This window comes from Sporisorium graminicola, chromosome SGRAM_8 (assembly GCF_005498985.1).
Source record: "Sporisorium graminicola strain CBS 10092 chromosome SGRAM_8, whole genome shotgun sequence".
In the NCBI taxonomy this organism is placed as follows: Eukaryota; Fungi; Basidiomycota; class Ustilaginomycetes; order Ustilaginales; family Ustilaginaceae; genus Sporisorium; species Sporisorium graminicola.
The window spans coordinates 1,787,172-1,800,106 of record NC_043738.1 but is presented as its reverse complement, the minus strand read 5'-3'; the positions used below and the strand labels follow the sequence as shown (position 1 = coordinate 1,800,106).

At 58.0% G+C, this 12,935-nt stretch overlaps 6 protein-coding genes across 6 annotated transcripts; 3 read left to right on the top strand and 3 right to left on the bottom strand.

The window, feature by feature from the left end:
* Positions 1-122: 122 nt before the first annotated feature.
* On the top strand, positions 123-2,214 carry EX895_006364 (uncharacterized protein; the record flags this gene model as incomplete). The annotated part of the gene is made up of 2 exons (XM_029886956.1): positions 123-2,065; positions 2,148-2,214. The coding sequence occupies 2 exons, from the start codon at positions 123-125 to the stop codon at positions 2,212-2,214; spliced, it is 2,010 nt and encodes a 669-aa protein (XP_029737269.1).
* Positions 2,215-2,262: 48 nt separating this feature from the next.
* On the bottom strand, positions 2,263-3,312 carry EX895_006363 (uncharacterized protein; the record flags this gene model as incomplete). The annotated part of the gene is made up of 1 exon (XM_029886955.1): positions 2,263-3,312. The coding sequence occupies one exon, from the start codon at positions 3,310-3,312 to the stop codon at positions 2,263-2,265; it is 1,050 nt and encodes a 349-aa protein (XP_029737268.1).
* Positions 3,313-4,204: 892 nt separating this feature from the next.
* On the top strand, positions 4,205-5,098 carry EX895_006362 (uncharacterized protein; the record flags this gene model as incomplete). The annotated part of the gene is made up of 1 exon (XM_029886954.1): positions 4,205-5,098. One exon carries the CDS (start codon positions 4,205-4,207, stop codon positions 5,096-5,098), a length of 894 nt encoding a protein of 297 aa, XP_029737267.1.
* A 781-nt stretch (positions 5,099-5,879) lies between these two features.
* EX895_006361 (uncharacterized protein) lies at positions 5,880-6,179 on the bottom strand (the record flags this gene model as incomplete). Its single annotated transcript, XM_029886953.1, has 1 exon — positions 5,880-6,179. One exon carries the CDS (start codon positions 6,177-6,179, stop codon positions 5,880-5,882), a length of 300 nt encoding a protein of 99 aa, XP_029737266.1.
* Positions 6,180-8,431: 2,252 nt separating this feature from the next.
* Positions 8,432-10,117, top strand: EX895_006360 (uncharacterized protein; the record flags this gene model as incomplete). The annotated part of the gene is made up of 1 exon (XM_029886952.1): positions 8,432-10,117. One exon carries the CDS (start codon positions 8,432-8,434, stop codon positions 10,115-10,117), a length of 1,686 nt encoding a protein of 561 aa, XP_029737265.1.
* A 473-nt stretch (positions 10,118-10,590) lies between these two features.
* On the bottom strand, positions 10,591-12,919 carry EX895_006359 (uncharacterized protein; the record flags this gene model as incomplete). The annotated part of the gene is made up of 2 exons (XM_029886951.1): positions 10,591-12,531; positions 12,647-12,919. The coding sequence occupies 2 exons, from the start codon at positions 12,917-12,919 to the stop codon at positions 10,591-10,593; spliced, it is 2,214 nt and encodes a 737-aa protein (XP_029737264.1).
* Positions 12,920-12,935: the final 16 nt, after the last annotated feature.

Genomic DNA, 12,935 nt, shown 5'->3' with positions numbered 1-12,935 from the left:
CTTGATCGGATTCGCCGCCTGGATCTGTTGGTCGTTGTGATCCCTTCAGCAACCACACGCTTCAACCACGTTCAAGCGTCTCAGCCTCGCCGTCGCCATTGTCGGAAGGCGCGCTGAGCGTCATGAGCGAAACAGCTGTTCAGTTCGGCCACGAACTACCAGACCAGCTGCCAACCATCGCGGCGACTCTTTCGGCTCAGCTCTCCCTCGAAAGCGATGTCGCCTCCTTCCTTGCAGAGCGGGCCGCGCTGGAACGAGACTACGCCGCCAAAGTTCAATCGCTCGTCCGCAAGTATCGCGACAAGAAGGTCAAACGCGATCAGGATATCTCGGTCGGTCCAACTCCCACCGTTGAATGGAAGCACGCTCAATCTACGCTGTCCACGCACATCACAGACCTCTACTCGGCACACGATGCTTCGGCCGCAGACCATACCAATCTCGCTTCAACGCTCGACGATCTGTCCAACAAGATGAATGCTAGCACACGGTCGCGCGAGGATCTTCGCAAGAAGCACGCTGCGTACGCTGGCAAGCTCCTCTCGGATCGCGAAAGGACCTACTCGGAAAAGGACAAGGCGAAAGCAAAGTACGACGAGCTCTGCCGTGAGCTCGACTCGCAACGCCTCAAACGCGAAAAGGCTGCTGCGGGAGACCGTCACGCAGACCGCGCTGCCAAAGCTTTCCAGTCTGCCGAGCTGGACATGTGGAATGGCAAAAACAGCTACCTCATCCAGATTGCCGTCTCTAACAGCGCCAAGCAGCGATTCTACCGACACGATCTTCCTGCCGTTCAGGACAGCTTACAGTCGCTCTGGACGCTCTCCACCCGTCGTTTCGCAGCATCCACCGCCAAGGCACAGTCCACCGTAGCTGCGCATTACGAGCTCGTGGCCCGGAAGCATCGCGATCTAGAAGCCAAAGCATCCAACGTCGACCCGGCTCGAGATCAGAACCTCTTTGCCGAGCACAACAGGCAACGATGGCAAGAGCCTGCTGGATGGACGTTCGAGCCATGCATCGGCTTTTTTGACACGTCCGAAATGTCGACTGAGCCCTCTGCCGTCACGTTCCTGCAAAACAGGCTGCTGCGCTGCAGAAGCCGCATCGCCGAACTCAAGCCTCTGATCGAAGCCAAATCCAAAGAGGTCGGCGGCCTGCAGAATCTGCGCGACGCATACGAGAAGCAGCAAGACCTCGGCAATCCGGACGAAGTCATGGACCATCTCTTTGAAGCTACACGCACCCTGTTCGGATTCGAGATCGAGCTGTACGATCTGGAGGCCGAAGTAGACACGATCATCGCCAACATCGGAGAGAACCAGGGCCAGGCAAGGCCGCATCGATTCAAACCGGCGTCGTTTGGCATTCCGACCACCTGCCATTTCTGCGGCGACAAGATCTGGGGGCTGTCCAAGCAAGGCTCGGTGTGCAAGCCGTGCGGATATACGGTGCACCAGAAGTGCGAGATGAAGGTGCCGGCTGAGTGCAAAGCTGCCCCTGGAGGCGGCATCGCTGCTGGCGGCACGGATTCTCCACGTGCCTCTGGGACGTTCAGCAGATCGAGCCGCTCCAGTGCCGTCCTCTCAGACAGCAAGCTGGACAGAAGCACCAGCACTGCCAGAGCTCCCGCCGCTTCTAGCCGTCTCTCCGCAGTGGAGCCTCAGACGAGCGCCAGCAGCACGCAAGGCCCCACGGGCAGTGTCATGTTTGCATTCGAAGCATCCAGTCCCTTTGAGCTCAGCGTCGCCGAGGGCGAACAGGTGGAGCTGCTCGAGGACGACGTCGACGGCAATGGGTGGATCAAGGTCCGCGCCGGTGCTGGCAGAGAAGGCCTGGTCCCCACGTCGTACTGCGACTTTGAAGGTGGTTCCGCAGCGGCAACAGCGGCTGTTCAACAAAGCACTGGATACAGCAGTGCCGAAGCGGACACAGCGGCAGCACAAGGATGCGGACTGTTTGTCCAGGCGCTGTACGACTATGCAGCCCAAGGAGACGACGAGCACTCGATTTCTGTGGGAGAGCCCATCGAGTTGACTGCCACAGGCATGAGCTACGCAGACGGGTAAGTGGTCATTGCTTGTCATTCGAGGCTGAGAGTGTGTTGATGCTGACATTCTATTTCCAACCTCTGTTTGGACCGGCAGATGGTGCCAAGTCGTCAAAGACGGTCGTGTGGGTATCGTGCCTTCGAACTATGTAGAGCAGGTGTAGCCAGTGTCGAAAGCAACATTGTTCGTCATGCCAACCAAGCATGACCATCTAGGCGGCAGATTCGTCGAGCAAGACATACTCCCTCGTACTTGCCCCAAACGTGAGCGTATCGCCCGACCTTAGCTGGTAGTACCTCGAGGTCGGAATCTCTTTATCATTGACGTACGAGCCGTTACTCGACTCGAGGTCGATCAAGAATGGCTGGATGCGCTTTGTCTTGTCGCCAAACTCGTTTGTTGAGATGGTCTGGCGGAACTGCAAAACGGCGTGTTGCTTGGAGCACGACTCGTGGTCGAGCGGGATGTCGACGACGGTTCGATCGCGCCCGAGCAGGTAGGCGGATTGCGCGGCGAGATGGAGCACCTCGCTCGTCTTTGCGTCCTTGAAGCAGTACATTCGCCAGGGGTGTTTGGGCTTGCGGGCTTCTGGCGGCTCGTGGTACTTGAGCGCGACGCCGTTGACCGTGTTGGATTCGGCAGCGAGCAGACCGGAGGGGGCAAAGTTGGGTGCATCTTCGTCTGCACCTCCTTCTGCTGGATCTGGACCATCCGCTAAAGGCGGTGGTGGAGACCGGTGCGGTGGAGATGGAGAACCGCGGCTGCGGGAGGTACGGGCAGGTGGCAACGGGGATCTGGACCGGGACCGGCGGACATGACCATCATTGCGGTCGCGTGCAGGAGCGTCTCGTGAGTCTCGATGCCTGTGACTTGAGGACGAGGCATACTTTTGGGTGCTCGCCCTCTCCTCGGTCCGTCGAGAGCTCTCCCTTGAGGAACGATAGCGTTCGCGATCTTCGTCATCTCGTTGGCGTCGATGCTTCTTACCGTCCTTGTCGTTGTCCTCGTCGTGCCGGTGTCTTTTGGAGCTGGAGCCCGAGCGATGTCGGTCCTCTGTTTCCTCGCTGCGCCTTGACCTCTTCTCCTCGTCCCGATGCGATCTATGCCTATGCCCATCTCTGTCTCTGTAACGATCATCTCTGTGCGAGTGCAATCTCTTCTCTCGACGCTCGTCATCTCGACGTTCAGAACCGTGTCTGCTAGTGTGTCGTGAGCTGGACTCGCGACGCGACGACGAAGATGGATGACGCCCTGATTCCATCTGTCGCCGTTCGTCGTCCGAGTGGTAACTCGCACCAGCCTTCGCTTCTGACATGACGGTTGGTGGGACGGCCGGTTGGTGGATGCTGCTGGAAGCAAGATCAAAAGAAGAACTCAGCTAGAGAAGATCAATATTTCTGCGGCTGAGCATGTGGAGATGGTCCGAAGTCCGAGGTTTAAGAAAGCTGTTAGACTTGAAACGAACAACAAAGTTTTTAAAGGCAATGCCGGACGATCGCGGAATAACTTGGTGAGCTTGATCTAACAAATATCGCCATTTCGGCAAGAAACGGCGGGGGAAAGTGCGACTGGGTGCGTTATGTCAGCTTGGTCAGCGCGGCCAAGCGGCCAAGCGGCCAAGCGGCGGAAGAACATTCGTCTCACTGAAGAGCAGGCGCGTGCGACCGAAATTAGAAAATTGAGCTTATTGCTTCAGAAGGGGGAATTGAGCTTTGAAATTGGCTCGACTCTGATTGGCTCTTGGGCTCGAGTGCCTGTCTCCACCGGCTAGAAGGGAAGCGACACGCGCTGGCCCGTCCAGTCTTGCGACTCTGTGTCGCTCAATTGAGAAAATTGGCACCACACACAAAAAAGCCGATACAGGCCGAGGGGGAGCGAGACTAGAGCAGCCAGCGTGTTTTGGTAATCAAGCCAAGCGCCGCCCGTGAAAATCAGTCACAGCTGGTCAGTCTCCCGACTTTGCTCCCCGCACACAGCAGGCACACTCTGAAAAGTCAGTCAGTTAAGCCTGCTTCGTCAGAGAAGGCGCGCGCAAGCCAGTTTGTACAGTGAGACGAGGGGTGCTCGATTGGACTACAACTCTCAACATCACTTGCCGCCATTACCCTTCTCCACGCTTCACCACCACCTCGTCACACACACACACCGCAGCCATGTCGCTATTCACCGTCAGCAGCGGTCTTCGCGCCGCCCTCCGACCCTCGGTGGCCAGCACTTCCCGTTCTGCTGCCGCCTTTTCTACAACCGCCGCCGCGCGTTTGGCCACGCCCACCAGTGATGCCAACGTGGGCAGCTCGGGCAAGCCTCAGCACCTGAAGCAGTTCAAGATCTACCGCTGGAACCCGGACAAGCCGTCGGAAAAGCCGCGCCTGCAGTCGTACACACTCGACCTCAACCAGACCGGACCCATGATTCTCGACGCACTCATCAAGATCAAGAACGAGATCGACCCTTCGCTCACCTTCCGCCGCTCGTGCCGTGAAGGTATCTGCGGGTCGTGTGCGATGAACATTGACGGTGTCAACACGCTTGCGTGCCTGTGCCGTATCGACAAGAAGAACGACACCAAGATCTACCCCTTGCCACACATGTACATTGTCAAGGACCTCGTACCGGACCTGACGCAGTTCTACAAGCAGTACCGCTCCATCGAGCCCTACCTCAAGTCGAACAACACCCCCGCCGAGGGTGAGCACCTGCAGTCGCCCGAGGAGCGCCGTCGTCTGGACGGTCTGTACGAGTGCATCCTGTGTGCCTGCTGCTCAACATCATGCCCCTCGTACTGGTGGAACCAGGACGAGTACCTGGGCCCCGCTGTGCTCATGCAGGCCTACCGATGGATGGCCGACTCGCGTGACGACTTTGGCGAGGAGCGCAGACAGAAGCTCGAGAACTCGTTCTCTCTCTACCGATGCCACACCATCATGAACTGCTCCAGGACCTGCCCCAAGAACCTCAACCCCGGTAAGGCCATCTCGCAGATCAAGAAGGACATGGCCGTCGGTGCCCCCAAGGCCGCCGACCGTCCCATCATGGCCTCGTCGTAAAGGTTTTTTTCGCGATGTCCTAATCTATTTGAAAATGCCCAAGTTGTATATGCATTTCTTTATTGCGTGCGTTCGCGGTGGTGAGTGCTCCGTGGCAGCGGGGAGGTGGAGCGCGGGAGTGGAGTCCGGGCTTTGATCATGTACGCTTGGTGTGAGATGCGTCGTGTGATGGAGTGCGACTTTCGATGAGTCGACTCGGCGGGGGTGGAGACATTGCTTCCCTGTCGAGTCTAGGTCTCGATGAGTGACGTCGAGGAGAGAAATATGCCCGACGGCTCTGGCGATACTATGGCGTGGTGCCCTCGGCGCAGATGCTAAGCTTAATGTTACCATTGCAGTGGTGAAGCCGAGAACTGTGACGAGGCTTGTAGAGTACGCAACAGCACACACTTCAGGCCGCACACACCAGAATCCTCGTCAACTCTACACCTTCATTTAAGAGAAGAAAAAAACGCTGCATACTACCCATTCGCACTACCATCCCGTGATGCAGCCGTCGGCGCGGACCAAAGCGTTTGCTTGTCCCTGCACTCGTTCGGCCATCTATTGCCCTCGGTCAGCCAATCAAACTGTCTGTGCGCGGTCCAGTCGCGCCAGATGATCCTCCACGGTCTCAATGCGGAGAAGGGATCACCGTTGTGTAGACAAAGCAGTGCATGTGGTTGTACGCCACTTTCACCGCCGGGTTGAGTTGATCAAAATCGTTGGGCGGCGTGCAGTGGAATGCCGTGCACGATGCATGTCGTACGAAATCACACTCGCATTCGGACGACAGACACGCTCACGAAGAACGGAACTTGAGCGGCAGCGAGAGTGGTCCACCTTCGTCCTCTGCTCCCGTGACAGCAGAAGAGCCGGGGTTGGAAGGCCACGACCATTTTGCATCGAATGCGCTCATGCCATTCCGGCACAAGTAGACCTGGAAAGGCCTGCCCCTGCGTATCGAGGCCTCATCGTCTTGGGTACGCTTGAAGTAGGGCAACTGCCGCTTGAGCGTCTCGCGAGCTGCATCTCGGGTGGACCCAGGTGACGTAGAAGCCATTGCCGATGAAGTCCATGGCGCAGGGCCTGGTCGTAGCATACGTGGTTGGTGTGCAGTAGCTCGAGCGCGTCTTGAGGGGTAAAGACAGTGTCGTTGATCCACAGCAGATGGGTGTATATGCCACCAGCCTCGACGAAGGGTTGCATCACACCGTGTTGCGGACGTCGGCGAGAAAGTCGGTGCGACCCGCTACCGCTGACAGCTTGCCCTTTCGTCTGGCTTGGTCGTCGGAAAGGATACGGCGGCTGACATTGGTTTGGGCGAGCTCCTTGTCGAGCTGTGCGAGCATGGGTCAGGTCTGGTCGGGAGAGTGCGATTCGTAGATCGATACAAATACATTGCCCGTGCCAAGGATGCTGATGAGGCCCTTGAGCGACGAGCTGAACCTCGGCAGGTTGTACACAATGAAGACCTTGATGGTTGCAGCCACTAAGTCAGTGCTTGACCGAAGGAGCCAGCAATGCCCCCCGCACTGTTCTTGCTCCCTAGAATAGTCTTGCTCGAAACGCACATGGGAAAGCACAGGGCCATCCGCGACCTCACATCGGCAAAGGCTTGCATGAATGATACATTCGCGTGTCTGTCAAGTTGGCCGCTGCGGCGGTGCCTCGATCCAGCCGATTCTTCCTCCTTTTGGTTATCCGCTGATCAGCGCACACACACACAAGAATGACAGTTGAAGCCGCCGGCACTTTGTTTGAGAGTAACTCCTCGAAATGCTTCCCAACTTGTCCGGGCCTAGCAGCGTCACAGACCTTGCGATGTCGTTGCACTCCCTCTGTATTATTTGGATACTCTGAGGTTGCGGGTGGGTTTATTTGCTGTTGTTCTCCGTCATTTGAGCGTCCGACCCAACACCCGACACGGTCACCCATAGGCAAAGATCGTGAGAATCATCTCCCGATTTTTTTCCAGTATCTGTTGTGTATATCGACGTAACATTTAGAAAAGTATACGCTTGATTAGACCTCCGACACTGTGGCTATCTCCTCAGAGTGGAGGCAGCAGGCTGCAGTCGGCTGCCGTACCACGCGCATGATAATCGCTGCACGCTCAAGGTAAGCGTGCATCGACGTGCGCTTGCCTCTACACACAACCACGGCGTCACCCATCTCCTCCTGACCTTGAGGTTGCCGAGGATGAAGCTTGGGTTGCAATCGAGTCTCGCTCGACTATCGATGAGTCCGAAGCCGAACTGTCTTGACCAAGTTTGGTGCGAAAACAACGAGTGGGTCAGTGCTTCGGTCATGGGACGGTGGAGAGACAAATTGCATGCAGGGTGCTTCTGCATTGCCAACCAACTAACTCTACGTTCGGCCAGGGCACTTTTCCCCTCTTTAGCCACACAGAAAGACCCTAGATTCGTAGGTGCACTCGCTGCTACTTCATATCCTTTCCCGAACCAGCCTCGATTCTCCGATCCCACTCTCGGACTCAGGTTTTTCCCGTCTCCTGCTTCAGTTCGCTTCGATGCCTAGGCTCCTCGCCCCAGCTGCTGCTCTCCTTTGCCCTCTGATGTCGCACGCCCACCTGAGACGCACCCGCAATTAACTCGTCGCGATTCGAATCGCGAATGTTCGGCCGTGTATAGCGCACAAAGCACCGTGTGTGCCGGCTATGCGCAGAGTGGTACAAGCCCAAAGGATCGACAGCGTCTCTCGGCTTGTTTTTCATGTTGGGACCGATCTATCCGCGGAATGCCCTGCATCTCGCATAAGAACACACCAAACTAAGACCCGCGGCCACGGTAACGAATCGCCTGATCTTCCTCCATCCTTTCCATTCGCCGCCGTGACTGCCGCTCTTTGTCTAGCTCGCCCTTGTCTCCTTTCGACTTCCGGCAGTGGGTCGGAGCTTGCTGCTGTCCGCCATGCCCTTGCTCGTTCTGTCTGTGCGCTTGTCATTCCCTTCCGGTTCGATGGGTGAAACAGGGAGGCAGTGAGAGACGTTCGCTGATCCGCGGCATTCGTGGTCGCATGGCGTTTTTGGACTACCTAATCTTGCTTCTCGTTCGCACCCCACTTTGCTGCGTTGTCCTCGTCGAGGCTCCGTCCTAGCTTGAAGCCTTTGTCCCTTAAGAACCACCATCTCTCCCTCGTCAGTTGCTTTGTCTCGATTCATCTCGTCCACTTCTACCTCTTCCATCCGCCCTCGTCACCACTCTAGCCGCCTCAACGAGGCCCCTTTCCTCCTCCTTCCCTCCTTACTGTTCCAGCCGATTACAGCTCGCCAGCACTGAACACTCTTTCCCGTACACACGATCTAGGATCGAAGTCAAAAGGGCGCAGAAGATGACCGGACTGTTCCCATCCATTCCCGTGCCTCAGATGCTGCTGACGCCTCTAGCTAGGCCAACGGCAGCCATCGCACGCTCCTCGATTCTGGCACTCTTCTCCAAGCTCACGGTGGGACAGCTGGAAGTGCGGCTACTCGACGGCACGGTTCACCGCTTTGGCGACCCTACGCTGGTCAAGAGCAAGCAGCATACGCACAGCGAAACCACCGCCTCCTCCTCGTTCAAAGACGGCGTCAAGCCTGCCACCGCGGCTGCCGCTGGGACGATGACGAGTGCGCCACACGCGGTGCTCACTGTCAAGAGCGACGCCTTCTGGACGCGCATGTTTTTCGGCGCCGACCTGGGCTTTGCCGAAGCCTACATGATCGGCGACGTCGACACTCCGGACCTCGCTGCGTGCTTCGACCTCTTCATCCTGAACCGGGCCAGCCTGAGCAACCTCGAAAACATCAGCCTTGCGAGCTCGCTCATCGCGTCGGTCCAGGGGCTGCTCAACCGGCGCTATGCAAACACCAAAGTAGGCAGCCTGCGCAACATTGGCGCGCACTACGACATCAGCAACACCATGTACAAGGCGTTTCTGAGCCGCGACATGACGTATTCGTGTGCCGTGTTTGACACGCTCGATGCCGATGTGTCGGGCGCACCGTTGCTGAGCCAGTTGAACCAGCAGACGCGCGCGGCGCTGGGGACCGCGACCAATGGGCATACCGATGCGGGGGCGGCGAGCGGCGTGTTTGAGCCGTTGCGGTTTGCTCCGGTTGCAACCAGTACTGGGGCGGTGACCTCGGGGGACCTGCCGACGCCGCCGTCGGAAGTCGAGGTGGATGCACAAACGACGAGCGGTGAAGAGTACGACGAGTTGGAAGAGGCGCAGAAGACCAAGCTGCGTCTGATCATCAAGCGCGCCAACATCCGCGCGGGCGATCGCGTTCTCGAGATCGGCACGGGCTGGGGGTCGTTCGCCATGGAAGCGGTGCGCTTGACCGGATGCACCGTCGACAGCGTCACGCTCTCGGTCGAGCAGAAGGCGCTCGCTGAACAGCGCATCGCCGCCGCAGGCATGCAGTCCAAGATCCAGGTACACCTCATGGATTACCGCGACTTCCCGCCGAGTTGGACCGACCGCTTCGACCGCGTCTGCTCGATCGAGATGCTCGAAGCTGTGGGCATCGAGTTCCTGCCCACCTACTTTGGCTGTGTCGACCGCGTGCTCAAGCGCCAGGGCGGTGTGGCCGTGTTTCAGTGCATCACCATGCCCGAATCGCGCGCCGAGGCCTACTACAAGGGCGTCGACTTCATCCGCAAGTGGATCTTCCCCGGCGGCGTCCTACCTTCGGTCACCTCGCTCGTCAACGCCGCCACCGACGCAAGCAGCGGAAACCTCATCCTCGACACGCTCGTCTCGATCGGCCCGCACTACGCCAGAACCCTGCGCGAATGGAAAGCCCGCTTCGAGGCCCAGTTCGACAAGATCATCCGCCCAGCCCTGCTCCGCGACCACGACGAAATCAGCCGCCTCCCCGAACCCGCAAAGCAGAACGAAGTCGACGTCTTTAGACGCAAATGGATCTACTACTTTGTCTACTGCGAAGTCGGCTTCACTCATCGTGTCATCAACGACCACATTCTCGCTTTTACCCGCGAAAACAACACCTCCCTACCCGTCTGCTCCGGCTAAAGACGCTCAGTCCGCTCAACACCGCTCGCCCCATCTTGCTCGCTCCTTTTCAGCCATCGCGCCTTTTGGGCTACTCCCTGTCAAACACCGTTTCGTCCACTCCGACTCTGTAGACGAGAGACCACTTTGGCCCTGACTACTCTCTTGTTGATGGTAGAAGACTGTTACAATTTAATTACGTCGAACATGATGATTAAAGAAGCGTATGGATATGTTGCGATTCCAGTGGCACCGCAGAGTGCGCAGCATCCTTCAGAGGACTGAGCAACTGCGGTGACATGGATCGATGTTATGGTCGGGCACAAGTACAGTGTCGATGAATCTAAGTGTCGCCGAGGTGAATTTGGCCGAGAGGGTGGCGAGTGCAGAAGGCAGGCTCCAGGTGCGCACACGGATCTACATTGCAGCATGTGGAGCCCTGAACCGCAGTCCGATCTGTTGTAGAGCGCGTAGTGAGCTCTGGTTGCAAAAACTTACGAAAGGTAAGGCCTAGATGGCGCTGATGGATGTGAGCTACCGCCAAACGAGCCGTGCCTGCCTCCAGTGCCAAGCTCGCCGCCGCCGCCTCGACTGGTGGCCATCTCGGCCTTGCTTGGTCGACCGCGTTTGTTTCGTTGCACCTGTTCGGGCGATGCAGCAGCCATGGCTCTCGGCGGTAAGGGCGCCTTGTTCGCTTCGGCACCGCCAAAGTACGCTTCAGACTGGCTCATGGGCAAGCCAGGAGGTGGTCGGCGAGTTTCGCACGTCGGCTCGACAGGCGACATGATGGGCTCTCTAGTGTGCGTCGGCGCTCCAGGTCGTCGGAACTCATCCTGCATGCTGCCAATGGACGGTGCAGAGCCCGTAGAAGGAGGAGCCGCGCCACGTGGTCCACCCGTGTTCACGTTGCCACCTGCAAAAGAGTTCAGACGTCGAGCGTCTCCCACAGAGAGCCGATGTTGACCAGGAACAGGACCCATTGGCGGCTCGTATCGTGCTTCGACTGCGTCGTTTCGCTCGCTTGGATGCGTGTGAAGGCGCGGGTCTCGGCCAGGCTGCATCTCGCCTTGCCAGGAGCCGGGACGATGGTGGTGAGATGCCTCGCTCGCATACGATGGCCTTCGTTCGGGCGGCGGCCTTTCGCGATACCCACCTGAAGGATGCGCATCTGCTTCCCGTCGACCGGACCCAAATACACTGGCCGCAGACATGTTTGGTCCGGCTTGCATGCCCGCACCCGCTGCACCAGGTGGCATGCGTCCTTCGAACGGATGAGGTCCGACCGAGCCTGGTGGTGGACCGCGTCCTGCCTCGTTGCGAGGGTTTTGGTACGGCGACATAGAGCCGGGACCGTCAAAAAAGTCGCCCATGGGCACGCCAGGGCCCATCTCAAAGTCCGAGCCCAGAGGTCCTTGTCGAGGTGGTCTGCCGCCAAAGTGGGCAGATTCGCGTGCTGCAGCCGGGAACGGCTTCGACCTTTGGTCTGCACTCGCAAGTCCCGTGGCGCTCGCGTGAGGTCCACCAGGTGGCGACGTCAGGTCCGACGGGTCGCGAGAGAGCAAATGGCGAATCCAGAGGTCTTGGTTGCGTATGCGATCCTCCATCTCCTTGATACGTCCGAACAGATCCTGGTTCTGCAAGAACAGCTCCCGTGTCTGTTCAGTGAGATCATTGCGCACCGATGGCATGATGCTCGACAAGATGTCGTCGCGGAGATGAGCGCGCAAGATGTCGAACAGCCCTGGCGGAAGGACAGCAAGACCATTACGGCCCACTTGAGCGATGTTGGAGTTCTTGGAAGACTTTTCCGGCTGATTGCCTTCCGAGACGTCTTGCCCTTTTTCAAGCTTCTTCTTAGAAACGAACGATTGCGCACCTGCGTCGCCAGCCGTCGTGCCCACACCTTGGTCGACATCGTCCTCGTCCTCGTCGTCCTCGTCTTCCTCATCATTGGTATCTCCACTGATCATAGAATTCGTGCCGCTGTATCTGCTGCCACTGCCGCGACGTGCACTCCCCTCAGCATCCGCGAAATCCCTGCCGGCAGACGAGTTTGCTGACCTTTGTGAAAGCTCGTGCGCTATCGATCTGGCTTTGGCTTGCGAGTCAGGGCCGTAGACGCCGTTGAAGATCTTGCCGTACTCATCCATGAGTGGCTTCTTGGCGAGCCGGACAGGCACTTGACGCTGGGCGCAAAATTGTTCCCAATCACGGTACAGTGCATCGACGCTCTGACGCATGGTTTCAGCTGTCATGGGTTCCGGATGATGTTTGTAGATCAGGTCGAGAAAGGTGTCGATCTCATCGGGCGAAAGCAAGCGGGCCGATGGCCCGGTGGCGGCTAGCTCGTCTGAAGGACCAGTCAATGCCGCAGTTGAACGTGCTTGTGGTGACGATCCTCGACTGGGTGTTCTTAAGCGATACGAGGATGAAGACTTCTCGAGGGGATGCAAGTGGTACCGCGGAAAAGGTGCGCCAACCAGACGTGAAAATAGACAAGGCATGTTAACATCGTCTGTTGACCAACAAAGCCATTTGCGCTACACTTACCTTTGCGTTCGGAGACAGGTCAGTGGCGGCTCTTTTAGACCTTTTGGGACTCGAAGGCTGGGCAGCCACCTTTTCGGTCTTGCGTTTGGTCGAAAGTCTGCGCTGTGGCCCGGGACTGCGATGACCTTGTAGTTGCAAAGGAATCTCATCGCTGAGCTCGTCTTCTTCGGCGGAGTCCTGGCAGGTGGAGGCGAGAGACTGCTCATGTCCGAGGGGAGAATCCCATGGCCTATTGTGAGATGGCCTGGGAGAGGACGATCCTGCAGCAGCCATGCGCTTGGATGAAGGT